The sequence below is a fragment of the Octodon degus genome, unplaced genomic scaffold (assembly GCF_000260255.1).
Source record: "Octodon degus isolate 3935 unplaced genomic scaffold, OctDeg1.0 scaffold00286, whole genome shotgun sequence".
NCBI lineage: Eukaryota > Metazoa > Chordata > Mammalia > Rodentia > Octodontidae > Octodon > Octodon degus.
In genome coordinates, this window is record NW_004524862.1 from 843,383 (window position 1) to 869,222 (window position 25,840).

Here is a 25,840-nt window from a genome sequence, read left to right on the forward strand (position 1 = left end):
AAAGAAAAGAAAAAAAAAAGAAAAGAAAAAGAAAAGGAAAGAAGAAAAAAAAAAATTTCCAGTCCTAAACAGGCTTCACTGGGTACATCTGACCATGCAGTTTGGGAGAGTAGGTTTTCTGGATGGTTGAGGACTTTCCATCTCCCCACCCTCCCAGAGATCAAGAGTAACTACAACAGTTGGGTTGCTTCCCTACAATAATCAGGTACTATCCAGTCAGTAAGGATCAAGAAAACAGCCCTGGGAAATAAACAACATTGTTTCAAGGAAAGCAAGGGACAGAAGTAAGCTAGAGAGGGAGAAGAAACAGATGTTTACCAGAAAGCTGAACATAGAGGAGAAGGTTTACACTTTAGTACGTACCTGACATTACCCCTTCTTTAGTCCCTAGTGCCACAGCCTGACAAGCCAAATCACACACAGCTCAGCAAAGAGGGCCTTGGAAATGAAATCCCAAAGGCGAAGCTAAACTCAAAGCCTAAACATTTTTTCTCAATTACAGCACGTGAGGGCAGCAAAGGGAGAGAAATTACATAAATAAAGAAGAACAGAGCAACACAAAGAACAGAAGAAAAAAAAAAAAAGAACAGGATAGAAAGATGAACAAAGACAGAAACATAAATGAGGTATACTGAAGGGAGAGACAAAGGGAAAAGAAGGAAAAAGAAAATAGAGAACTTTATGTTCTCTAACAAATGCAGTGAGGTGACTCAGGGATGTCTAGGCAGTCACCACCTCAGGTGAGCCATCATCTAATCTCCCATTATTGTCTTTTCTTCTCCTGGCCTACCATTTATGAACACTGTCCTGGGAGGGTATAACAGAGGTACAACAGTATGAAAAAGTGGTCCTCACACTGCTTGTAAAGACAAGGAACCCTGAGCAAGAACCCAATGAATGTCACCAGGCTATACACACTCTGAACTTCAATCCAGAGGCTTTCAAAGCTTCAGATGAACTGATCAAGAAGCCTGCTACTCTAACTAGGCTGACGCTTTTGATCTGCATCTGTCTCCAAAGGCAGCCAACAAAATAGGAGTTTCGACTTTAAGTAGATTCCATTCTCACTATCCTGAAGAATCTATATTCTACTAACTGTCTTACAAATTACATTCTAACAAGACACAGGACCTTAAGGAGCTCTATTATCCTCAGCACTTAGCACTGGTAAACCAGTGGCAGACTGGTAAGGCTGTGAGGTCAGGTAGAATCCCAACTCTGCCACCTCCTAGTAATATGACTTCAGGCAAGTAACACCACCACTTAATCTCAGTTTTCGTGTGTGTAAAGTAGGGTCAATAATGCATCTATATTGGGTTGTTGTAGAGAGGATTAAAGGAGATAATGCATATAACATGTATAGAACAGAGCCTAGTTTGGTGAAAACAATAAAAGAGCAACATTATGATTATTATTAATATCTGACAGAAAGTGCAGTCTATCCTAGCATAGATCAAGCCTGAAGCTGAGAGGTGAAAAGTTCATAATAGGGACAGATTCTTTGCCCAATGTGCTTCTAGGCCTGAATAATCCCTGATTCACAGAAAAAGGGTTTTGGGAAAATGGAGAGCAGGGCATCAGGATGGAAAGGCTCTTTCTTTTCTTTTCTTTTTTTTTTTTTAAATTTAATTGTATTTGTATTTGTCTCTTTTGTAAGTTTCTTTTTCAGTCAGACCCAGCGTGTTTGTCCACATTAGACAATGGCACTTTTCTCAAAAGGACTCCTACTATTCAAATAACAAGCAAAAAAGGTCCTGCTCTCAAGACCACAGCCTATACCAAGAAAACTAATTTTGACTCTAGAGGTAAGATATTGATATAGTTACATAATTAATTAGCAAGCCTCATATTAGCTCTACCCAATCACACTCATCAACTCTAAATCCCCTTTGGAGGCTAAGCAGAGTCAGAGTAGATCTAAAATATCTACTTAGCTAGGAAAACTAACCCCCAAACAATCACTATCTAAAGAGTGGGCTAGGGGGCAGGGGAATAGCCCATAAATGAAGAGATAAGACAGGTTATTCATTTCTTAATCCTCCAGTAGTTTAGTTTAAAAGGGACACTGTCTGATGTTCCCAGCATCAAAAGTCAAATTAAAACACTCACCTTGGTGGAAGGAGTTCAGAAAAGATTAAAGAGTTTTCAGAAAGGGACCAGAGGCATCTTTATAACTGGTTAAATTAGACCACATCTTTTGAGGGTTCTAAGCTAGCTCTAAGCTAGGATAAGAATGGAAGTGTGATAAAGTAATTTTTGGTGGTTTCTCAAGGAATCCCTAACAATTAAAGAAAAAAAAAATCAGCTGGATTCGGGACTGAGGCAACAGGGAACCCTGTTTTGTCCAAAATGACACAGAGTTAGAAGTCAGTGGTAACTCAAGGAATTCTAGGCTAAATGGATCACTCAGCAAACCTCAGCACCATGTCTCTCTGAGACTAAGAAGGTGGCATCCAGCTCAATTAGTGCAGTGAGTCCTCAATATTAAGGCAAGGCAAATTCAATATAACTCACACATTTTTTCATTCTAAGGTGGTCTGAGCTTTCTCAATCCCACAAAATTTCTCCCTTCCCAGTTTCTCTTACTGCAGACTCTCTCTATAGGCCCACCCTTTTCCATTCTTCACCTGGTTATCATCTCGGTCCATACTGGCATCATCTCTCTTGAGAATGAACCTCTGTTGGAATTCTGTATTCTTCTCATCCTTTATATGTTCTGAGAATCTCTGTTCAGGGCTGAGATTTAGAAAGACGTGTGAGAGGAGGGGAGGAAAATTAGCTTTTTTTTAATGAATGAGTTCCTGTAGGTACAGCTCTCTTAAATTGTACAACTCTGCAGATGGCTGTAATCCCAGCATTTGACAGGCTGAGGCAAGACCAAGGACAGCCTGAACTGCATAGTGAGTCAAAAAGGCAAAAAAAAAAAAAAAAGAAAGAAAGAAAGAAAAAAACAAACAACAACCAAAATAACCCCACAACAAACAAACACGCTGCTCCTTTATTTCACTGCATGGGCAAAAAAATGATTAACTGAATCAGGATTTTCCATAAGTGGATATGTGCTTTATACATCTATAACTTTTTCTCCAAAATTGTACCTGTTCTAAGTAGAGGAGAAGGGAGGCTATGGTCAGTCTTCACAAAATATTAGTGTAGAGAGAATGTCTCTATGCCTTCCAAAAAGAAGGAACAGATGACATAATCCCATTACCTCTCCAAGAAAGGACATCTAGATCCTATGTCTTCCTTTTCTACCCCAGCAGATTATAACCAGAAATCTTCCCAATCCATGTTTCTTCCCCCCTTACATTCTTGTATTGCTGGTTTTGTTGATGATGACAGCCTTCCCAGTTTGATCAACATTGTGGTCCATCCCAAAATAGGCAGCTACCCGGTGTAATAGCATCCGGTGATATGAGGTCATCTGAGGAAACTTCTTGAACTGGTTACTGAAGGGAAACCCAGGGGGGAAAAGGAAGTAAGACAAACAACAGCAATAATGGCCAACTGTAATTTTTTCTTACCAGTATCTAAAATGCAGAATTTCTTAGGACCAACAAATATAGATTATTTATTTACTTAGCAGGAACCAAAAAGATTTCTCTCAATATCTGGCAGATTACTCTGATCTCCTATCTTCATTAAGACTAGTTCTTAAGCCTCAGACCCACCCACCTGGATGATGTCTGATAAAGAAAAAAGGGACAGGGGCTGGTGAGATGGCTCAGCGATCTACGGCACCTACTTGGAACAAGCTTAGCAAAGCACAGGGACCACGGTTCAATTCCCCAGCACCACATGCCAGCCAGCCCTACCCCCTGGTGGGCTGAGCTGGCCGCGCGCACACACACACACACACACACACACACACACACACACAAATAAATAATTTTTAAAAACAATTACTTAAAGAAAAAAGGGACAAATTTAAGGACAGTAAAATTTGAGAAAAGGTCAAGTATATATAATAGCTTTAAAACCTCACTTTGTTTTCACAGATACAATTTTTAAATCTAGTCTGCTTCTCCCTAATTTCTTTTGTTCCTTTTTTTTTTTTTTTTCAGAACCGGGGATTGAACTCAGGCCCTTGCACTTGCCAGGGAAGCGCTTATTCCACTGAGCCATCTCTCTGACCTCCTGTTCCTCCATTATTAACTGCTTCAAAATTCACACACTGAGGGAAAGATGAAAGGGGATGTCCTTAATTGTACCTAAGTTTCTTTCCAGCACCCCTTCCCACCTCTAAGTATGTACTTCACACAAGTAAACTTACTTGTTGTCATTAATAAAGTCCAGAATCTCCTGTTCTAATTTTAGCAGCATCATTCTGTCCCTGTTTAAAAAAAGATTAAAACAAAACAAAACACAGCCCTCCCATAGACATTGAAAACAGATATTGCAAACAAAACTTGTTCATTATAGAAGCTAAAGAGAGGAATATATCCACACCCCAATAATGGTCAGTAATGCAGAGGCTACAGAGCCTCATTAGCTTATCCTATCTTATTTTGAAAAAGAAAAATAACCCAACTATACATTTTTCAAACCCCTAATAATGTACTTTGATATTCATATCAGAAATCTGTTAGCAGAACAGTTATATACACACATACTTTGTACTTAAAATCTAACCATTATTTATATCTCATCTTGCTATTCACAGAATTTTAGAGTAAATCTGTTTAAGTTATATACAAATCAATTATCTTTTTCTTCTGTGCCTCCCAAATCTACATATTTCTTTTTCTCTATATTCTTCCAGTTTTTTTTCTCAGTTCTTCCAAAAGCAGAAACCTCAATGTGAGGGCCTCCTGAATCTCTCACAAAATATAAAATTATAATTCAGAAAGATTAGGAGGAGATGAACAGCCCAGATTCTAATAATGTAAAAATAATGGGAAGTCACTTGGCCGCTGGAATCTTGTTGGCTGCTATCCCCTTTCTCTCTTACATCAATCATGTTATTACCTTGGGTTCTTTTTCAGTGTATTGACAAGAAATTCATGTAGGTCTATTCCAGTGGAGTCCGTATATTCTTGGCTGGAGTCTAGAACCATCACAAAAATTTTTTTAAGTAAGGGAAACTCTTGTATGGTATCTAATTCCAAGCCAAAGCCCACAAACTTATTATCAGAGATGAAAATAGAAATGTAGAACCAAACCTTACAGCAAGTACCAGGTTTCAGAATGAAAGGAAAAAAGTGATACACATCTAGGTACTAAGATGAGTGATGAGAAAAACCCTCACCTCTGGACAGCATCTTCCTTGGGGCCTTGTCTTTACTTTTGTCCTTGTCCTCTTTTTCTGAGACATCTTTTATGGACTTTTCCTCTTCTTTGTCTGAGGGACAGCTGATATGCAACTGAATTATATCCTTTAAAAAGAAAGAATATAATCAAAGAAGAAAAAAAAAGTAATTCTCTTTACAACTCCCTTGGCCTGTCAATGGAAACAAACCTTGAGGTAGCAGCTCTATTTATAGAGGAGTGTACTTGTTAATTAAATTGTTTTAATTTATGTTCCACCAAGAGGCAGAGGCCAAGCTTTTCTGCCAGCAGTCACAATCTACTACATAAAAAGCTCAAGTTTGGGGGCTGGGGAGATGGCTCAGTGGAATAAGCACTTGGCTGGCAAGCGCAATGGCCTGAGTTCAATCCCCGGTTCCGCAAAAAAAAAGAAAAAAAAAGCTCAAGTTACGGTGAAGGTTCCTGACATATGAATTGGAAGTAATGGCTCTAACTACTAGAGGAGGGCTGGGGATGTAGCTCAGCAGCACAATACCTGCATGGCAAGCACAAGTCCTGAGTACCAAAAAAAAAAAAAAAAAAAAAAAAGTAAACTCGTATTAGAGAAGCATATTTATGGGAAAATGGGGTCAGCTCTGGACTTTCCTTGTCTGTATTATCCTGCATTGTCAATACAAGGAGACTACTTATACTTCATGCTTTCACCATGCCCTGCTTTACTGCAACAGCTTTTGTGTTAAAGTGCCCTCTTCTCTGATTTCCAAGTCTGACACTGATGCTGAGACTGCCACCCAAATACTTTCATGCTCAAATGTCATACTGGCCAGAAATGGTGGTTACACATCTGTAACTACAGCACTGGAGAGACTGAGGCAGGAGGACTGACATGAATTGAAGGCCAGTCTGGGTTATATAGTGAGTTTAAGGCCAACACCAAGCTGAACTACATAGCAAGAATCTGTCTCCAAACAACAACAAAAGCAATACTTAGTAGATGACCTACCTGGGCTTCTAGTGGCCCATCAGCAAATGGAGTAGAGGACTCCTCACAGACTGCCAGACTGCGTACTAACTTCAGCTTGGAATTAGACTGAAAAAATACAAACATTCATATACTGAATTAGGAAACATTCAGAAAACATGATCTTTGTTTTGTTTTGTTTTTTAAACATTTATTTATTTATTGTGTGTGTGTGTGTGTGTGTGTGTGGCCAGCTCAGCCCACTAGGGGGCAGGGCTGGCTGGCATGTGGTGCTGGGGGATCGAACCGCGGTCCCTATGCTTTCCCAAGCTTGTTCCAAGTAGGTGCTTTAGACCACTGAGCCATCTCGCCAGCCCAAAACATGATCTTTGGATCTGTTAATTTTTGTTTCTATTAAATAGACGTTTTTGTTTTTGTTTTTTTATGGAAAAAAATTACTTGAAAGGTAATTCTCATATTGCTTACAATAGTAGACATAAAAGCAATATGACTATCTGGACAGATGGCAGAAAAGCCAATTCACTTAAGACTTCTTTTCTCTCTAGCCCAGTGTTCCAATTCCAGACTCAAATGCAGATACACAGTAGCACAGTGTTGTAGAAAGACACTGGGCTTTTTGGCTAAAGCCAAAAGTCCTAGCTTCAACTCCTGGTTTTGCAATTATAAGCTGAAAAGTAAATTACTTAACTTCTCTAGGTCTGTTCTTCTTCAGTGAAGTTGAGAAAATAAAAATAATAATACCTAAAGGGTTATTTAGAATATTAGATGATATAAAGTCTACAACATACATATTAAACAGTGCTTAGCATACAGTAGACAATAAATACATTGAGGTGAGAAGGAAATGACTAAGAAAAGTAAAGACAAAGACAAGAAAACTTTATAACACTTGGGATTTAAAGCAATAAAAAGCTAATCCACTTTCTTTACCCCCGCCGGCCGAAAAAACCTAAAAAAAAAAATCTGAAATCCTCTATACAAATTCCCATTTTTCTATCTCCAAAGTAAAAAAAATTACATAGTGACATTAGAAATTTACCTATAAACATTTACTGAAAATCCTTACAATAAAATTAAGGCACGCTGAATACAAAAGCACAAAACAGCATTGGAGATACAACTCAGTGGCAGAGTACTTGTCCAACATGCATGGCCGTAAGTTCCAGCCCCAGTAATGCCCCCCAAAAGTATGTGTACACTTTAGAGCACTATAAGCAAAGAACTCATAAGTCTGAAGAAAATTTCAAGCCTAATTTTACCATTAACTACTCAATGTTCTTTGTTAACTCTACTCAATTTCTCTGATCCAAATTCCCTCAATGAAAAATGGGGATAATAACTGGGTCAATTACTTCATAAAGTTTGGTAGGTTAAAAAATAGCAGTGAGTAGCCTGTATTCTGAACTTTAACATCAAGGCCATTTCTGTAGATTAGGCCATCTGAGACAAAACACAGAGCCAATTTATCATACCTCTCAGCCTTCTTGAAATCCAAGCCAGCTACAAACTAGGTAGGCTATTCCCAAATTCTATAATTAATTTTCTGATAGAAAAAATCATTAATTCTCTGGGAAAAGGGATGAAAAATCTTAATTCTTACTTCTGGTGACAATTCTTCCCACTGAAAGAGACATTTAATATTCTGTGGTTCATCTTCAGTTAAACTAAAAAAAGCCAGATGTGGTGGTGCACACTTGTAATGCTAGCATTGGGGAAGCTGAAGCAAGAGGATCACCATGAGTTAAAGGCCAGTCTGAACTACATAAGTGAGTTCACAGTCAACCCAGAATACATAGTGAGACCTTGTCTCAAACAAAACAAAAACAGTATGTAGCAATTTGGGTGTGGTAATGAACACATGTAATCCTTGCATCTGGGAGGCTGAGGCAAGAGGACTGCCATGTGTTTGAGGCCAGCCTAGGCTACACATTGAGTTCAAGACCCATCTGAGGGCCAGCCAAATAGTTCAGTGGATTAAAGTGCTTGCAAGCAGACACAGGGGCCAGGGGTTTGATCCCCAGGCCTGCTGTGCTGGCCCTGCCCTGGGGCATGTGACAATTGAGACTGGGCATGGTGGCGCACACCTGTAATCCCAGCTGTTGGGAGACTGTAAACAGGCAGATCACCAGAGTCCCATGTAGTAGTGAGACCATGAATATCCTGTAGACCCTTCCCTAAAATACACATACACAAAAAAGACCCGTCTGAACTACATAGAGAGACCCTGGCTCAAAACAACAACAACAACAACAACAACAAAAAAGCCTTTATTTTTAGGAAATCAAAAATGCTGAATCATTTCTATTAATTGGTTATAATTTATATTAAAGGAAAAATCACATGTGGAAAAAAATGAAGGAGAATTTTCAAAACTCATATAAATAGCCCAGAGAAGCCAGGGATGGACAGAGAAACTGGCATTTCAGCACGACCAGCACCAAGTTCTCTCAGGCTCTGTAGAAGACTCTTTCTGGGTATACTTTCAGGTATCAGACACAATGCTGGGTGTGGGGACACACGCCTGTAATCCCAGCACTCAGGAGGCTGAGGCAAGAGAATCACTGGAGTTGGAGACCATTCTAGGCTAAAAATAAAGCTCAAGGCCAGCCTGAACTGTATAGTGAAATCCTGTCTCAGACACATATACACACAAAAAACTACCTAGGCAAGTGCAGTGGGTAGGGCCACACCAAGGCCTGCCTTGTCCAAGCCACCTTAGCACCAAAATTAAACTGAGCCTCCGCACTGAGGTCCTGGGCTTGTGGGACCCATTGTGTATGTGAGGTCAGTGCTCACACCCATCCTGCCCTCTGGCCACTGTAACACAGGATGGCCATTCCTCCCAAGACAGTCTGCCCTCCTGCGCCTGGCTTCCCAGGGCACCTACCTCAAGATGGTCTCCATAGAAGGGAACATGGCTACAGGGAAGTCAACATTTGTGAATATCTTAAAACAAATCTGTGAGGATTGGGAGGTAATTCCTGAACCTGTTGCTAGATGGTGTGATGTTCAGAGCACTCAAGAGGAATTTGAGGAACTGACAATCTCTCAGAAAAGTGGCGGGAATGTTCTTCAGATGACATATGAAAAACTGGAATGATAGCCCTTTACCCTCCAGTCACGCCAGTCTTAGTCACATAAGTGCTCAGTTCACCTCTGTCAATGGCAAGCTCAGAGATGCAGAGTAACCTGTTATTTTTTGAATGATGTGTGTATAGGGACAGGTGCATTTTTGCATCTAATTTGTATGAATCTGATTGCATGAATGAGGCAGTGGAATATATATCAAGACTGGCACGAGTGGCCAGGCATGGTGGCACACACCTGTAACTCCAGCACTTGGGAAGCTGAGGCAAGAGGATTGTTATGAGTTCAAGACCAGCCTGGACTAAAAAGTGAGCTCAGGGCTAGCCCAAACTTCATAGGGAGACCAAATGGCATGACTGGATGAGTAACCAGTTTGGCCAAAGTCTTGACTTGGATGGAATCATTTACCTTTGAACTGCTACAGAGAAATGCTTAAGTAGGATATATTCACAAGGAAGAACTGAAGAGCAAGACATCCCATCTTGAATATAAAGAAAGTGCACTACAAGAATGAAAGAATGAAAGCTGACTTCTGTATAGGACATTGAAAACCAACTTTTGAGTATCTACAAGAGGTTCTGATCTTAACTTTGGATATTAATGAAGACTTTAAAGATATGCATGAAAGCCTTGTTGAAAGGTCAAAGAACTTTTGAGTACTTTGTTATCTTTTTTTTTTTTTAATTTTATTTATTAGAGAGAGAGAGAGAGAGAGAGTGGTGTGTGTGTGTGTGTGTGTGGCCAGCTCAGCCCACCAGGGGGCGGGGCTGGCTGGCATGTGGTGCTGGGGGATTGAACCGCGGTCCCTGATGCCTTGCCAAGCTTGTTCCAAGTAGGTGCTTTAGACCACTGAGCCATCTCTCCAGCCCCTGAGTACTTTGTTATCTTGCAGAAGACTACAAGCAGCCAAATGTTTTCAGAAACTTCTTTGAGTATCATCATAGATCAGTATTCATACCAAGGTCTTTAGAAGGCTCAAGTTTTCAACCATTTGTGTTCCAAGAAAAAGAAAAGAGATTTTTATGAATCCTACACAAACTTTGTGACTTATTTCTCTCTTTTGCTTCCTCCCTTCCTTCTTTCACTTAAAAAGTCAGATACTTATCCCTCACAACAGGAAGTTGGGGGGGTAAATGGTTCTAGAATCAGTATAGTAGCTAAACGACATTATAAAAGACCTAGCCTCTGCTCAGTGGACTAAAGCACCTGCTTAGGCAGACACAGGAACCGGGGTTTGATCCCTGGTGCTATGCTGGCCCCGCCCCTGGGGCATGCTGAGAAGAGGACTGAGACTGGGCATAGTGGCACCCGCACCTATAATCCCAGTACTTGGGAGGCTGAAAACAGGAGGATCACTACAAGTCCCATCTGTGTAGTGAGACCCTGTAAGGCCCTGTACTAAAATACATTAAAAAAAAAAAAAAAAAAAAAGACCCAGCCTCCTGTCTTTCCCCTTTATTATTTTCTCATGTTGCTTCTTACCTCATTGGAGACTAATTTCTTAGGTGGAAACTTTAAATTAGTATACCTATTAAAGGTTGAAAAATAGAATTTAATGAATTCTAGAATAAGGATTCTGAATTATTTATTTCTCTTTTTGGAGGTGTTAAGGATCAAACTTAGGGCTTCATGTATGGTAGGGAAGCACTCTAACACTTTGTTAGTCTGCTAGGCTCTGTGGTTTCAAGTGTTTTTTATCAAGTGCCTCCCATTCCTCTAATTTATGTTGAAGATAAGATCAGGTTTAGTATTTAATAACTTCACTGATATTGCTCTATCTATAACATATTTGTGAAGGAGCAGGCTAGATTTTGTTTCCAGTATAGTACCAACATAATCTGTTTTATAAATCATTTAATCTTTGTTTTCTTACCTGTAACATGGATGATATTTTTTATTCTTCTACATGAGATTTTTGGAGGATTAAGGGGGAAATTTTTCTATACTTAAAAGGTAGTTGACAAGTTATTACATGATTATATTTCATCTACATGAAATTAAAAATAGCTAACTGCTTTTTCCTTCTCAGGCTTTTTTTAAAAAATGTATTTGGAATGGGTCTATAGGGTCTTACTACATAGATCAGACTTATAGTGATCCTCCTGTTTTCAGCCTCTCAAGTGCTGGGATTACAGGCATGCCGCCATGCCCAATCTCAATTGCCTCCCAGCGTGCCCCAGGGACAGGTAGGCAAGGCATGCCCTGGGATTGAACTGGTCCCTGTGTCTGCCTAAGCAAACACTTTAATCTGCTCAGCCATCTGGCTAGCCCTCCTCAGGCTATTTTTCAGAAGGGAGCATTCTTTTTTTCTTCTTCTTCTTTTTTGGCAGAACTGGGGATTGAACTCAGGCCCTTATGCTTGCCACACAAGCGCTCATTCTACTGAGCCATCTCCCCGGCCTGAGCATTCTTATTATAGTTAAAACATTTCTTTCAACTATAATTTCCCTTAAGTTGCTTGAGAAAGAAGTATAGTTATACCTAAAATTCTTTCCATCTTTATCGGATATACTAGTGGAATATGAGTGATGTTTTCCTATTTTATTTCCTATTCCTGTACTCAGAATGAGCAGTCTGTCTTCATACTGGATAAGAAGTCAGAAGCGAGCCTGAAGTCAAGTTGGGTGTCTCTTGACAGTGCAGTTTGCAGGCTCCTACCTCATTTCCTGCTAATTCCACTTGCCCTGTAGTCTGGGTCGAGTGGGCAGCCCACTATTTTAAAATTAAAATAAAAGATATATATCTACTTTGAAAAAAAAGGAGAAAACACTGCCTATATGTAATATGAGTAAACTAGATATTGGTAATACATCCATTTGTGAAATGTATTACTAATAATATTAGAAAATAATCAATACAAAGTCTCTTACCTTGGCTCTTTTCCTGGCATGACCATGGTTGGATGTCCGCCTCTGATAGAAGAAGATTAGAAAATATTAAAGGTGGAGAAAATCAACATTTAAAAGAAACATGTTCACAGCAAAAAAAGCACTAACTATGAAAACCACTAAAATACTTGCTAAACTATGAAGAAAATCTCTTGGTTTATTTGTCAAAATACCCACTCAAGCAACTGTGACATGGAAGGGTCCCCGTAGCACATACAGTTAAATCACTTCATTATGAAAATAAAGAACTAAAAGAAATAACTTGTCAGTGGGATTTACAGATTGATAAGCATTACTTACTGACAAACCATAGAATCTTTTTCTAATTAAAATACTTCTAAAAATGTCATTACCATAGCATGAAATAATATTGTCTTTTCTTCTGAGTTTGTTCAAAGGAGTATACATAGTCTACAATGGAAGTGAAATATGGTCCCTAATTATCACTTATAATAACATCTTTATGAAGGAACATCAGATTTTCAACTTGGAATGCCCAAAATACTTCTCCTTGTAGCTGGGAAAATGGAATAAGAAATCTTCCCACATGCCTCCCTACCTGAATATGAGAATCCTCCCAGTTCCAAGCTCCTGGTGGTGACTTGCTTGGGTCAGAGATATGAGATAGGGTACAAAAAAAGGATAAAACCTCCAGACCGAAAGGAACAGAGAGGGAGCTGGAGCCAGGAAAAAGCTGGCAATAATAAAGAACAAAAACCTGAGGTGAGATGAAGGAACAGCTAATTAAATGGTAAGATTTCTGAACATATATGAATTCTAAATAGGAGCTTTAGGAAAGGGGTGGGGGTATGGAATGTATTGAAGTTAGGGCATGGGGCAGCAGAAACAAGAGGCAGAATACCAGGATAATCTTGGGTAGGGGAAATTTCTCTCTCCTCTTCACTAGTTAGCAAACATTGCCAAGATGCAAAACGATGAAGTGGGAAAGTAGACAGAAAGAGTAAGAAATGATGGTGGAGTTGGTCAGGGTAAGACCTGCTATAGCGAGAAGATTTATAGTCCAGAAATATGTAGTATATATTTGCCACTATTTTTTTCAAATAGAAAAATATATATACTGGAGTTACATTTTGAACAGTTAAGTCTCCTTTCATATTTATCCCTTGGATACTTGCTTCTGTCCATAAGGGTCAATGAGTACCACCTGCCTCTGTCTCTGTCTCTGTCTCTGTCTCTGTCTCTGTCTCTGTCTCTGTCTCTCTCCCTTCCCTCTCCCTCTCCTTCTCCCTCCCTTTCATATATTTGGTACAGGGTCTCAACACACAGCTAGGACTTATAGTGATCCTCCTGTTTTCAGCCTCCCTAGTGCTGGGATTACAGGTATGCATAATGCCATGTCTTGGTGGCCAGCTTAATGCGCCTGGGGGCAGGGACAGTGCCAGGGTACCATGTGGTGCTGAGGATCCAACCCTGGTTCCTGTGCTTGCCTAAGCAGGCACTTAGTCCACTGAGCTATCTGGTCAACCCAAGTTTAAATGATTCTGATCTTAAGTATAAAATTATCCTTATCACTGAGTATATCTATAAGTACAGAATATTTGTATCCATTTAAAATTTTTATAGAGTTTTACTAAACTGTCCTTTAAAGTGTTATACAAATTTATACCTCTATCAACAAAGTATAAGTCTACTTACTGCCCAGGCTGGTTAGTTTTCAACAGTTAAACAAATGTAGAATGGCTAATCTGCAGTAGATATCATGCTAGCTACTGAAAGATATACAGATAAAAGACACAAGCCTTGTTAAAAAGGAATTCATAATCCTGTTGAAGACACATACACAATTACAATACAGTACATTATGCATGTTAGAGGGATACTCACAGAGTACTACAAAAGCATCTCACTCAAATATATGCAAAGCACTGTTAGGCCTTAGAGATACAACTGCAGCCTAAAACTACCTAATCCAGTACCTCATGAAACTTGAAAATTTTGTGCAGAAAACATATTAAGCAAAGAACAATATAGACCTGCAACGAATATATGCGAAGTACTGTTAGGCCTTAAGAGATATAACTGCAGCCTAAAACTGACCTAATCCAGTACCTCATGGAACTTAAAAATTTTGTGCAGAAAACAGATATTAAGCAAAGCACAATATAGACCTGCAATGGGTAAGGTTGTCAAGGAAGGTATCCTGGAAAAAGCTATGTCTGCATTGAATTAAGAAAGGTAAACAAATATTATACATTGGAAGGAGAATTCAGGATTTGGAGGAGTCCAAAAAAGAACCATAAGGAGGGCATCCTAGGCAGGGAAGGAATATACCAAAGAATGCTTTCCCCAACTTTTTTTCCCCCCATTCTTTATTATAAGGAAAATACACAGCAACATGGGTAGGAAAGTAGTAGGGATGAAAGAATATGGAAAATGTTATCAAACAAACTGCCCAAATACAGCTTCTTGTTACAGAGGAGAATGATGTGGCTCTTAACCTCATTTGCCTTTCTTGGCTCAGTCTTATCTTTAGCAGGGCTAGATGCAATGGTTCCATTTTCTGATCTCTTTTCTTCCTGAGTTTGGGAAAGGTTGTACAGATCTCAGGCTTTCAAGAAACAAATGATAGTTTGGAGAAGGGAAAGCTGTTCCATTGCCTTCTCCATGCCTGTGGGGTTGTCCTCAGCCCTATCCCTCAGTATCTGTTGATGTCAAAGAGACAAACCCCATGGAACTGGGGCAACTTAGGCAGCAGTACACTAAACAGTGAGGCAATGTTGATGAGGAAGTGGGCAGCATCATACTTGGTATAAAAGCTGGCCAGAAGGTAGAATGTAATAGGATAGGAGAGACACTAAGGAACTTTCAGGAAGAGATAATCTGGAGGCTCAAGTCTATGTGCTCCCAGTGTGTCAACAGGCTTCACAAATTTACATGTGATCCTTGTGCAGGGTCCATGCTAATCTTTTCTGTATAGTTCCAATTTTAGTATATGTGCTGCTGAAATGAGCATTCCCCAACTTTTAAATTTCTGTTTGTAACAGGGTCTAAGGAACCAGAAAACATTTAAGCACAGAATGCCACAGGTGATGGGTAAGGGCCTGGGTCACAATAAATATGCATCATATTGAGAAATAACCTACCTAAGGCCATAAAATACACAGAAAACTTCAAGAGTACACAGTTATTTATTTTTTTTAAGAGTACACAGTTCTTTATTTCACAATCACCTTTCTAAAGCCACACAATAGATGAATCAGAAAGGATTAGAAGGTTAAAGGCAAAAAGCCTACCTAGAAGGCCATATCCAGCTGGTTAGTTTTAGAACACACCCGAGTTCATTATGTGTGAAGTGAGGGCTTGGCATTCTACAGAGAAGCTCAGAGCCCACACTTTGTAGTGCTGCATCCATGCAAAAGATGTTTTCAGTTCCAGTTACTTCCCCCAAACTTTTCAGTAACAGCTCACACAGGGACTCCTTTGCTAGTACCAGCTAGATGCCTGGGAGGCTGTGGGAACTGAATGGAGGGAAAACAGATGAAGGAGTAGAACTTTTAGTGTTGCTGAAGGTGCATGTGTTCTGTTAGGAAATGGCAGCAGGGAGACAGACTTCTAAGGGACTGCTCCATAGGGTCCAGGGAGGCAGATGAGACTAAAGATTTTGTAGAAGGACCAGGAACTCCCAATAGATGGTGGCAGTAGCCCCATCTGCTCCAATGGCAATAAAGAGTCAAATCACAGAGAAGGCAGATCCCCTCCAACCCTAGACCATGATTATTTGTATGCTCAAATGAAGACTTTTAAAACCAAATGAGGGGCCAGGAAGACAGCTCAGTGGAATAAGTGCTTGCCTGGCAAGCGCAAGGTCCAGAGTTTGATCCCTGGTACCACAAAAAAAAAAAAAAAAAAAGAGCGCCCAAAAAGAACATAAAACCTATAATATCCTTCGCCACCTATATTAAAGAAGTACACAACAGGAATTCAGAACATCATTTATAATAATCTGAGAATAGAATAATGTGGATCTAAAAGTTCAATTATTATTTTTCATGTAATAAAACAGCATAAAATTAAACATTCATCACACATCTGTCCTGAGCATTTAAAAATCATTACTGCTATCAGCGAAGGCTGGCAGAAGAGGTAGAAGTGCAAGACTGTCTCCTGGAAGGATAGGTGGGAATGACAATTCACATGTAAAAGATAACAGAAAGAAAAGCAGCCAGGAATGAAATCTGGCTAACAGTAAAAAGAAAGACAAAGGAAAAGTTACATCTCAGAGAGCTGTCAGATTTTAATTCATCCCTTTATAATGCTGCTATTTTAATCTTTAAAGAGGACAAGGCCTTGATGAATTAAGTTGTCTCAAAAAATTATGCCTCAAGTTTCCAAGCCCTCCAAAATGCTTTTGTTTCTGCTTTTTAATCTAACTTATTGCTTGAGGCCTATCCCTGGGCTTATAATAAAGACCAGTCTCAAGGTTGGGCATGAGGAAGACATACAGAACTTGAACTTGAGTACCAAAAGAAATTAGTAGTGAACCAAGAGAGAAGAGCTGTAACAGGCTAGAGGAGAATCAGAGTACAGCTAGCTAGCACCAAAGATCAACCTTGGAAGAAACTTGGCTGACCATCTACTGTCAGTATTTCTGTACCATAGTATAGATGGATGAAAAAAATGTCAACCAAAGGGTAAAATTCTTCCTGCTTGTGTTGACAAAATGTCAAGTTCATAAACCATTTCTCATCTGGAAAATGCTGACTGCTTTGAAACAACCAGGATATGAATTTAACACTGTATAAAGCCAAACAGCTCTAGTTTTAAGTATTTTATTCTAGCACTGTGGGAGGCTAATGGAAAAGGATGGCAAGTTTGGGTAACTTGGCAACTTAGTAAAACTCTGTCTTCAATTTAAACGAAAGGCAGTGGGCTGGGAAGGCAGTTCAGTGTAAAGCTCTGGGTTCGAGCTTTAGTAGTGGAGAAGGGTAATATATAAGCCATTTCTTGATTTTTATATGAGACTGGGTCAGGCTATTTAAACCAGACTGGTCTTAAACTTGCTATGGAGCCCCAGGGACCTTGAATTTGTAGAAATTCTCCTGTCTTAGTTTTTCAAGTGTTGGGATTATAGACATGCACCACCACATCTGACTTTTTTTTTGGGGGGGGAGCAGGGGCAAGATCGTGCTATGTAGCTCAGGCTAGCCCTAAAATTGTAACGATCCTACTGCTTCCACCTCCAGAGTGCTGGGTTTATAACTATGTGCCATCACACATATAACAGACACACTTGTTAAATATGTATCTGTATACAGTCTATTTATCATGCATATATTTTAAAAACTTTTCTTTCTTTAATGGTGCTAGGGACTGAACCTAACATTTCATGCATGCTAGGCAAGTGCTCTGAGTTATATTCCCAACCCAATAGTTTGTTTATTGTAGTAAAGGGTATTAAACACAGGTAGCAACAGCTACTATTTAGCTCCTATTCCTTATTTGGAGATAGCATCTTAAAGACCAGTCTCAAGATTCCCGAGACTGGTCCAGAATTTGAGATCCTTTGCCTCAGTCTCTCAAGTAGCTGAGATTGTAAGCATGTGTCTCTGTACCAGATTCCAACAGTTTATTTTTTAAAATATTTTCTTTTTATTAGTACATGAAAGATTTTTTTGACACAAAATATGAAGTTGAGGAGTGATGGTGCACACATGTAATCCCAGCACTTGGCTGAGACAGGAGAATAACTATAAGTTGAGGCCACAACTAGAATAACTATAAGTTGAGTCTCTGGAAACAGTGAGACTGTGTTTCAGAAAACTCCCTCACCAAAAAAAAAGGTACGACGGCACATACTTATAATTCTAGCACTCTGGGAAGCAGAGGTAAGACAACCATTGAGTTCAAGCCCAGCCTGGAAAAGTCAGAAAATCCCCATCTCAAAAATAATTATTAAAAAGGGCTGGGAATGTAGCTCAATGCAAAAGCCTTGTCTTCAGTCCTAAATAAATAAATAATTTCTAAATGTAAGAACACACATACTCAGGCTCAAATAAACTAAGGATCTCATTCTTTTCTTCTTAGGTTTTTTTTTTTTTTTTAATGTATTTAGTACAGGGTCTACAGGGTCTCACTACACAGATCAGACTTATAGTGATCCTCCTGCTTTCAGCCTCCCAAGTGCTGGGATTACAGGTGCACACCACCATGCGCAATCTCAATCCCCACTTCAGTGCACCCCAGGGGCTGACATAGTACCCGGAGGTTGACCCTGGTTCCTGTGCCTGCCTTAAGTAGGCGCTTTAATCTGCTGAGCTATCTGGCTGGCCCTCTCCTTAGATTTTACCATGGATTCTATGATAAAACTGGAAGAAGTTTCTTTCTTTTTTTTTTTTTTTTTTGGTTCAGGGAATTGAATGCAGGATCTTGAGCTTGCCAGGCAGGTGTTGTGCCACTGAGCTATCTCCCCAGCCCTAGAAAAAGTTTCTTGAGAGCTCAAGTTGGGGTTCTTAAAAATCACCAAGTGTTCACACCAATGGTGGGTTTCTACAGATTCCCACTTATACTCAGGCAAAAAGAGTATGCACACAATGTACTTCTGATGTTTACCTGTGTCTCCTGACGCACACTTGTCTCTTCACATTCTTTCTCAACTTCTTCCTTACTTGAAGTCTTAGATATAAGCTTGTTTTTGCTTACAGATTCTTCCACCAGTTTTTTTTCAGATTCTTTCATTATTTCAAGGGTCTCTTGAGTAGTGTTACTGTTAGACATGTTCTTCAGTAGAATAGAGTAGCCTCTATGGACTCCTAAAGAAACATTAATGGCATGAAACATGAGGTTTGTGTCTCTGTACTTAACATGCAAGACTAGTATTTTACGTATGTCTCCTTATAGCCTACAAAGAAGTTCTGTGATAATCATACTACCCCTTGATTAATTTATTTTCTTTTTAAAATTTTATTGTGCTAAAACTGACATACAATAAACTGCATAACTGAAAATATACAATTTGGTTAATTATGACATATGTGCATCCTATAAAGCCATCATTGAGACAGTGAGCACATCTATCATCCCAACCTTCCCTTCCCTTCCCTTCCCCTCCCCTCTCCCCTCCCCCTCTGCTCCCCTCCCCCTTCCCTACCCCTTCCCCTTTCTTTCCCCTTCCCTTCCCTTCCCCTTTCCTTTCCTTTCCTCTTTCCTTTCCTTTCCCCTTTCCTTTCTTTTCCTTTCCTTTTTTCTTTTCTTTTCTTTTCGACAGGATCTTGGGCCAGGGAGATAGCTCAGCGGTGTGAGGTCCTGAGTTCGATGCTGGTACCACAAAAGAAAAAAAGTAAAGACTGGGTCTCACTATGTAGTTCAGTCTGGCCTTGAATTCAGTAGATAGCCCAGGCTGGCCTCAGAACTCATCACAATCTTTCTGTCTCAGCCTCCCAAGTGTTGGAATTATAAGTGTGTACCACCATTTCTAGCTAGAATTTTATATAAATGGAGCTAGATGCTATCTACTTAACTATTCAGCAGATTTGACAGCATTCTCTGTAGAAATGTGTTCACATTTTCAACTTAATTACTTAAACCAGGAGATTCCAGAAAGGGGAAAGAATTAACCTAAAACTCTGTTCATTACTAAAAGGAAAGAACTCTCCTTCTCCAAGGGAATACTTTCACAATTACAACAAACCACAACATGGTAATAAGCTTCAGGCTACTCTCCCATCAGAAAGCAGCAAAATCAGACAATGGTTGTAGGACCCTAAATTATTCCCTTTATTTTAAGCAAATTAAAAAGAGAAAAGAATTTAGTAACCATCTGTCCTTAAGAAAGACTGGGTCTCTACCTGGTGGAGGAAAGACTTTTTGGTGCTTTTCTTATTCCCCCTGCCCCCCAACACACACACAGCAGTACCTATGGCACATGTGATGCCTGGGAAAGGCTGTAAAGAAGCCAGTAGTTATTGAAGCATATACTAGGAAACAGAAATCAATGCTTTGGCCACAGATACATGTCCTAAAGTGCTGAAGTCAAATATGCTTAGCTTCAACCATAGTTTGCAAATGTTTCTCCTCAAATAGTTTACCAACTGTACTTGAATCCTAAGTACTTTTTTCCTTCCTTTAAAAAGGTAAGAAGTACAGGGACCCAAGTTTGATTCCCCAGTACTGCATGCTGCACCAGTCCTACCCCCAAGTGCGCTAAGCAACCGAGTATGGGCATGGTGGTACATGCCTGTAATCCCAGTGTTGGAGAGGCTGAAAACAGGAGGATCACTGAGTCTGAGCTGCATAGTGAGACCCTGTACCAAATACATGAATTTAAAAACAAAAAATTAAAAAATAAAAAGGTAAGACTGGAAACCCTCACAGATGTCAAGATCTTTCCCAGTATGGTCCTAGAAACTGAGATAAACAAGCAAATAAAGTGATGCTTTAAGAAAACTGTCAGATTTTTTTCTCCCTCAGAACAGTTTAAAAAGTAAGACCTGGGGCTCTCAAGAAGCACAGGTAGTCAGCCTTATCTGACACAAGTTAGCCCAGAAGATTATTGTTTTGTCTACCTTGGGGTGGTTCCTGGGTAGCTACCTGGAAACTTGGGTTGCTTAAGTGTAGAAAAATTGTATCGAAAGAAGAATGTCGTTCAGACAATCACTAAGTCATAAAGCTAATTGGCTCCTGCTGTCACAGCCACTGCAGTACACTGAGCTCCGTAGAGATAGCGCCCAGGCAAGTGAGAGCCGGACGGGCACTGGGCAACTCTGTACCTCTCTGAGGAAAACAAGTAAACATGGGCAAAGGAGATCCTAAGCAGCTGAAAGGCAAGATGTCATCATATACATTCTTTGTGCAAACTTGCCGAGAGGAACACAAGAAGAAGCACCCAGATGCTTCCGTTAATTTCTCAGAGTTTTCTAAGAAGTGCTCAGAGAGGTGGAAGAACATGTCTGCTAAAGAAAAAGGAAAATTTGAAGATATGGCAAAAGCAGACAAGGCTTGTTATGAAAGAGAGATGAAAACTTATATTCCTCCTAAAGGAGAAACAAAAAAGAAGTTCAAGGATCCCAATGTGCCCAAAGAGGCCTCCTTTAGTTTTCTTCTCATTCTGTTCTGAGTATCGCCCAAAAATCAAAGGAGAACATCCTGGCCTCTCCATTGGTGATGCTGTAAAGAAACTTGGAGAAATGTGGAATAATACTGCAGCAGATGACAAGCAGCCATATGAGAAGAAGGCTGCTAAGCTGGAGAATTGTGAAAAGGACATGGCTGACTACCAGGCTAAAGGAAAGCATGATGCAGCAAAAAAGGGAGTTGTGTAGGCTGAAAAAAGCAAGAAAAAGAAGAGAAGGAGGAAGATGAGGATGAAGAGGAAGAAGAAGATGAAGAGGATGAGGAGGATGAAGAAAAGGATGATGATGAATAAGTTGCTTCTAGTATAGTTTTTTTTTCTTGTCTATAAAGCATTTAGCTCCCCTGTACACAACTCACTCCTTTTGAAGAAAAAAAAAATTGAAATGTAAGTCTGTGTGAGATTCGTTTTTAAATTATACAGTGTCTTTTTTGTATAGTAAACACACTATCAAATGTGTCTTTAGATAGCCCTGTCCTGGTTGTATTTTTAATAGCCACTAACCTTGCCTGGTACAGTATGGGGGTTGTAAATTGGCATGGAAATTTAAAGCAGGTTCTTGTTGGTGCACAGCACACACTAGTCATATATGGTGATGATAGTTTTTCATCTTCAGTTGTCTCTGATGCAGTTTATACGAAATAATTGTTGTTCCATTAACTGAATACCACTCTGTAATTACAAAAAAAAAAGTTGCAACTGTTTTGTTAACATTCTGAATGCTACTAAGTAAATACAATTTTTTTATTAGTAAAAAAAGTCATAAAGCTAAATTTGAAGATTTTTTCAAAAAAACAAAAAACAAGAAAAACTGACTACAAAAGAAAATGGTTGGTGGCAAACACGGTGGTGTACACCTATGGTTCCTGAACTCAGGCAGCTGAGGCAGGAGGACTCCTTGAGCCCAAGAGTTCAAAGCCTGCCTAGGCAACATGATAAAACCTTCACTAAGAGGGAGGGGAACAAATGGAAAAGGAGAAGGGGACGGGGAAGGTGAGGAGGAATGAATAAAAGGAAGGAGAGGGAGAACAGTAGATATTCCATTTTTAAATTAATAGATTTAGCAGCTTCAGGCTTTTATAAAGAGTTATATATTGTTTGGGATCACAGGCTGTGCATGGGAATTTGTTTATATACATATGTGTGCATGCATGTATATGTGGATGGATGGGTTTATTTCCATCCATTCTTTCTAAGATGAATCAAACCTTGCTTTTGTTTGGAGTACTAGTAAAACAATCTTTTATTTCTCTTAACTGGGAAACACTAGGAAAGATCAGAATCAGAAGAACTCTAAAGTATGACCATATACAACCTTTTTCTTCTTTCTGTTCTTTTTTTTTTTTCTGTAGCCTCCTGACATGTTTGATAGCCCCTCCTGGTACACTCCTGGGATAGGATCATATTTCTGAAATAGCCTCCACTATTATACAGTTGCTACCTAAATAAGCTGCTTCAATCTTGAAATTCAATCAGCCTTAGAGTCACACAAAATCAAGTTTACCTCTTTTGCCACATGATATACCTCCAATTTTTTTTCTTTCTAGTCTTTTTTTTTTTTTTTTTGTATTTTAGGGAAGGGTCTACAGGGTGTTACGGGTCTCACTACTAGATCGGACTCCTAGTGATCCGCCTGTTTACGGCCTCCCAAGAGCTGGGATTACAGGCATGTGCCACCACACCCAGTATCAATTGCCTTCTCAGTGCACCCCGGGGGCGGAGCCGGCTCAGAGGCCCAGGGATTGAAACCCCAGCCCCTGTAGCTGCTTGCAGGTGCTTTAGTGTGCTGAGCTATTTGGCTGGCCTCTTTCTGGTTTTAAATAGCCTCAAATAAATTTCTGTAATAAAGATAAATTGATATTTAAAAAAAGCAGTTAGATTTCTTTTTTTTTTTTTAAACCTGGGATGGGTTTTAAATACTGAACAGGCATAAATCTTCAAATCAAAATGATCATTTTGCATGAGAACATGTTGATCAAGAAAGGATCAAGTAAGGCCGGTCAAAAGTCTCAGCGGATTAATGTGCAGGCGCAGGGGCTGGGGTTCGATCCCAGGCCTTCTGGGCCCTGTCCCTGGGCCACACTGAGAAGGCAATTGAGACTGGGCATGATGGTGAGCACCTGTACTCGCCCTTCCCTAAAATACAAAAAAGAAAAAAAAAAAAAAAGAAAAAAGAAAGAAAGGAAGGAAGGAAGGAAGGGAGGATGGATCAAGTATCTGGATACCTGGAATAACTTAGGTGTTCAAGCACTGAGTGCAAATTAAACCTTTCACAACTCCCTTCTTTGGACTATCCTCATATATTCTCAGTTTTAAGAAGTCATGAGTTTCCTTCATTTGTTGATGATACAGAAAATTTGAGCTTTAAATTCTCACAAATTCTCATAAAATAGGTTAATCTCACTTTGAGAATTTGGTCATTATCCCAAGAGCTGGGCCCTCAAGAGGTGTTAAAAAAACAAAAAGTAATTCTTACACTGAAGAAAAGAATCAGCAGAGGAAAAGGTAAGCCAGCAGACTGTTTTGGCTTCCTACCCATGTCTCTTTTTTCTAAATGCTGATGTAACCTAGATTTATTTTGGTATTTGCCTTCCTCTGAGGGCTTATGATCAGGGAGGGTGTCTTTGTCCTCAAACTCCAAGAGATTTGGGGTTAATTAGCACAGCAAATTGTGATAATGTTCTTTCCCTTTTGGGACTGGTTTAGGAAAGTACAAGTAACTCAATCATTATCAGTGAGATACAAGAAAGCTCTACATTGCATAGTGGGAAATTCCATCTATGCATACATGTATGTATGTATGTATGTATGTATGTATTATGATCTTGCAGTTCAGGCTGGTCTTGAACTCACTTTGTAGCCCAGGCTGGCCTGGAACTCACAGCAGATCCTCCTGTCTCAGCTTTTCTAGTCTTGGGATTACAGGCGTGTCCCACTATACCCAGCTGGGGAAATTATCATTCCTGCTATCTGGAACTTGAGGCAGGAAGACTACATGTTTGAGGCCAACCTGGGGAACTTGATAAGTCTCAAAAAAATTTAACAGGGCTGGGTGGGTGGGGATTGGAGGAGAAGAAAAGAAAAAACCAAGATAGAAAAGCTTTCCACTGTACAGAATTTAAATAAAAATTGTAAAAGCCACCAGAAAAAAAACTGGCTTCTGCTGATGGTAGTTCTGTGCACCACTGAGCCTGGAATATGACAACATTCTATCAGTGCATCCTAAATGCCAAGATACAGATGCTAAATCAGTCAACCTGTATCTTCTCTATTTCTGGACCTTTTGAGGTTATAAATCTTTTTTGTTTTGTTTTGTTTTTGAGGTTATAAATCTTATTGTTATAAGCAGCTAAGTTAGATAGAAATAGTATAGGCAGTCAGACAGGGCTAGGCCTTCAAGGAGACAATATGGAAGACAAGGTGATTTTGCAACTTTGGAAGACACAGACACTCCCAATGTGGGCCAGATCTCAAGAATAAACAAATGCAGCCACATACTTCCCTAGGGATGGGCATTAGGGATTGACATTCTTTTTTCTTTCTTTTCTTTTCTTTTTTTTTTTGTGGTACCGGGGATCAAACTTGGGACTTCGCACTTGCCAAGCAGGCGCTTATGCTGCTGAGGTATATCCTCAGCCCAGGATTGATATTCTAAATAGCTATCAATCATCTTGAGGGCTGGGAAGATGGCTCAGTAGAATAAGCACTTCCCTGGCAAGTGCAAGGGCCTGAGTTCAATCCCTAGTTCTTCCAAAAAGGAAAAAAAAAAAAAAAAAAAATCATCTTGAAAGAGCCAGAAAGAGTCACTAACCCAATCCCAATATGAAGAGCCCTTGTTCATATCCATACCCACTTGCTACATGACTCCCTTCCTCATTTGGTCCTGGGTTTAATCAATTTTACCTGAGCAATAGTGCTTGTAATCTCATTGGTTGACCATAGTTTTGTCCCACCTCATATCCACCTAAGTGAGTTCCCATGTTCTCCACCTCACCCACCTCACCGCACGGTTTTACTCTATAAAAAATCCCTGGAAGAAATGGCTTTCTGGAGCAACCTGCTCAGGCCCCAGGTTGTCCCTTTCTAGGACAGGAGCTTTCTTTCCCGCAATAAATATATTCTGCTCTTAACCTCTGTTTGTTCCTCAAATTCATTCTTCAGTTTTATAGAACACAAACTCATCTATGTATCTTTCAGGCTGGGAGTTTCATTCCCCTATGTCATTATCATTTAAGCTGTTCTGAGGTAAGCTTACTTACTATCTTAGCACTGTTAGTGGTAACTAAGGACATATTAAGAGACTATCTAGACAGACAGGGAAGCCCAACTCTGTAAGTGGAAATAACAGTGATGACAATAATCATCTGAAATTTTTTGAGTGCTTACATAGAGTAGGCGTATACTACACTAATTTATGTATCTCATTTTGTGGTTTACATATTATCAGCATCACTTTTTTTGAGGGGCCAGGGAGATGGCTCAGTAGAATAAGTGCTTCCCTGGCAAGTACAAGGACCTGAGTTCAATCCCCGGTTCCACCAAAAAAAA

The 25,840-nt window shown here is 39.7% G+C and overlaps 1 protein-coding gene, 1 non-coding gene and 1 pseudogene across 19 annotated transcripts in view; 1 reads left to right on the forward strand and 2 right to left on the reverse strand.

Moving 5' to 3' along the window:
* R3hdm2 (R3H domain containing 2) overlaps positions 1 to 25,840 on the reverse strand; it is a 204,790-nt gene that overhangs the window by 40,440 nt on the left and 138,510 nt on the right. For 17 of the 18 annotated variants that reach the window (XM_023707308.1, XM_023707312.1, XM_023707315.1 and 14 more), the window contains 8 exons: positions 18,775 to 18,974; positions 12,187 to 12,228; positions 6,251 to 6,337; positions 5,249 to 5,375; positions 4,969 to 5,047; positions 4,274 to 4,333; positions 3,309 to 3,449; positions 2,628 to 2,736 (listed from right to left, as the gene is read on the reverse strand). In XM_023707308.1, coding sequence (XP_023563076.1) covers positions 2,628 to 2,736; positions 3,309 to 3,449; positions 4,274 to 4,333; positions 4,969 to 5,047; positions 5,249 to 5,375; positions 6,251 to 6,337; positions 12,187 to 12,228; positions 18,775 to 18,939 — 810 coding nt within the window. In that variant the 5' untranslated portion in view covers positions 18,940 to 18,974. Of the gene's footprint in view, positions 1 to 2,627; positions 2,737 to 3,308; positions 3,450 to 4,273; positions 4,334 to 4,968; positions 5,048 to 5,248; positions 5,376 to 6,250; positions 6,338 to 12,186; positions 12,229 to 18,774; positions 18,975 to 21,796; positions 21,833 to 25,840 lie in introns of those variants that run through there. The other variant, XM_004646994.2, reaches the window with a different exon arrangement.
* LOC111814280 lies at positions 9,059 to 9,972 on the forward strand (annotated as a pseudogene).
* On the reverse strand, positions 15,072 to 15,178 carry LOC111814285. Its single transcript, XR_002819311.1, has one exon. It is a non-coding gene; the product is annotated as a U6 spliceosomal RNA (small nuclear RNA).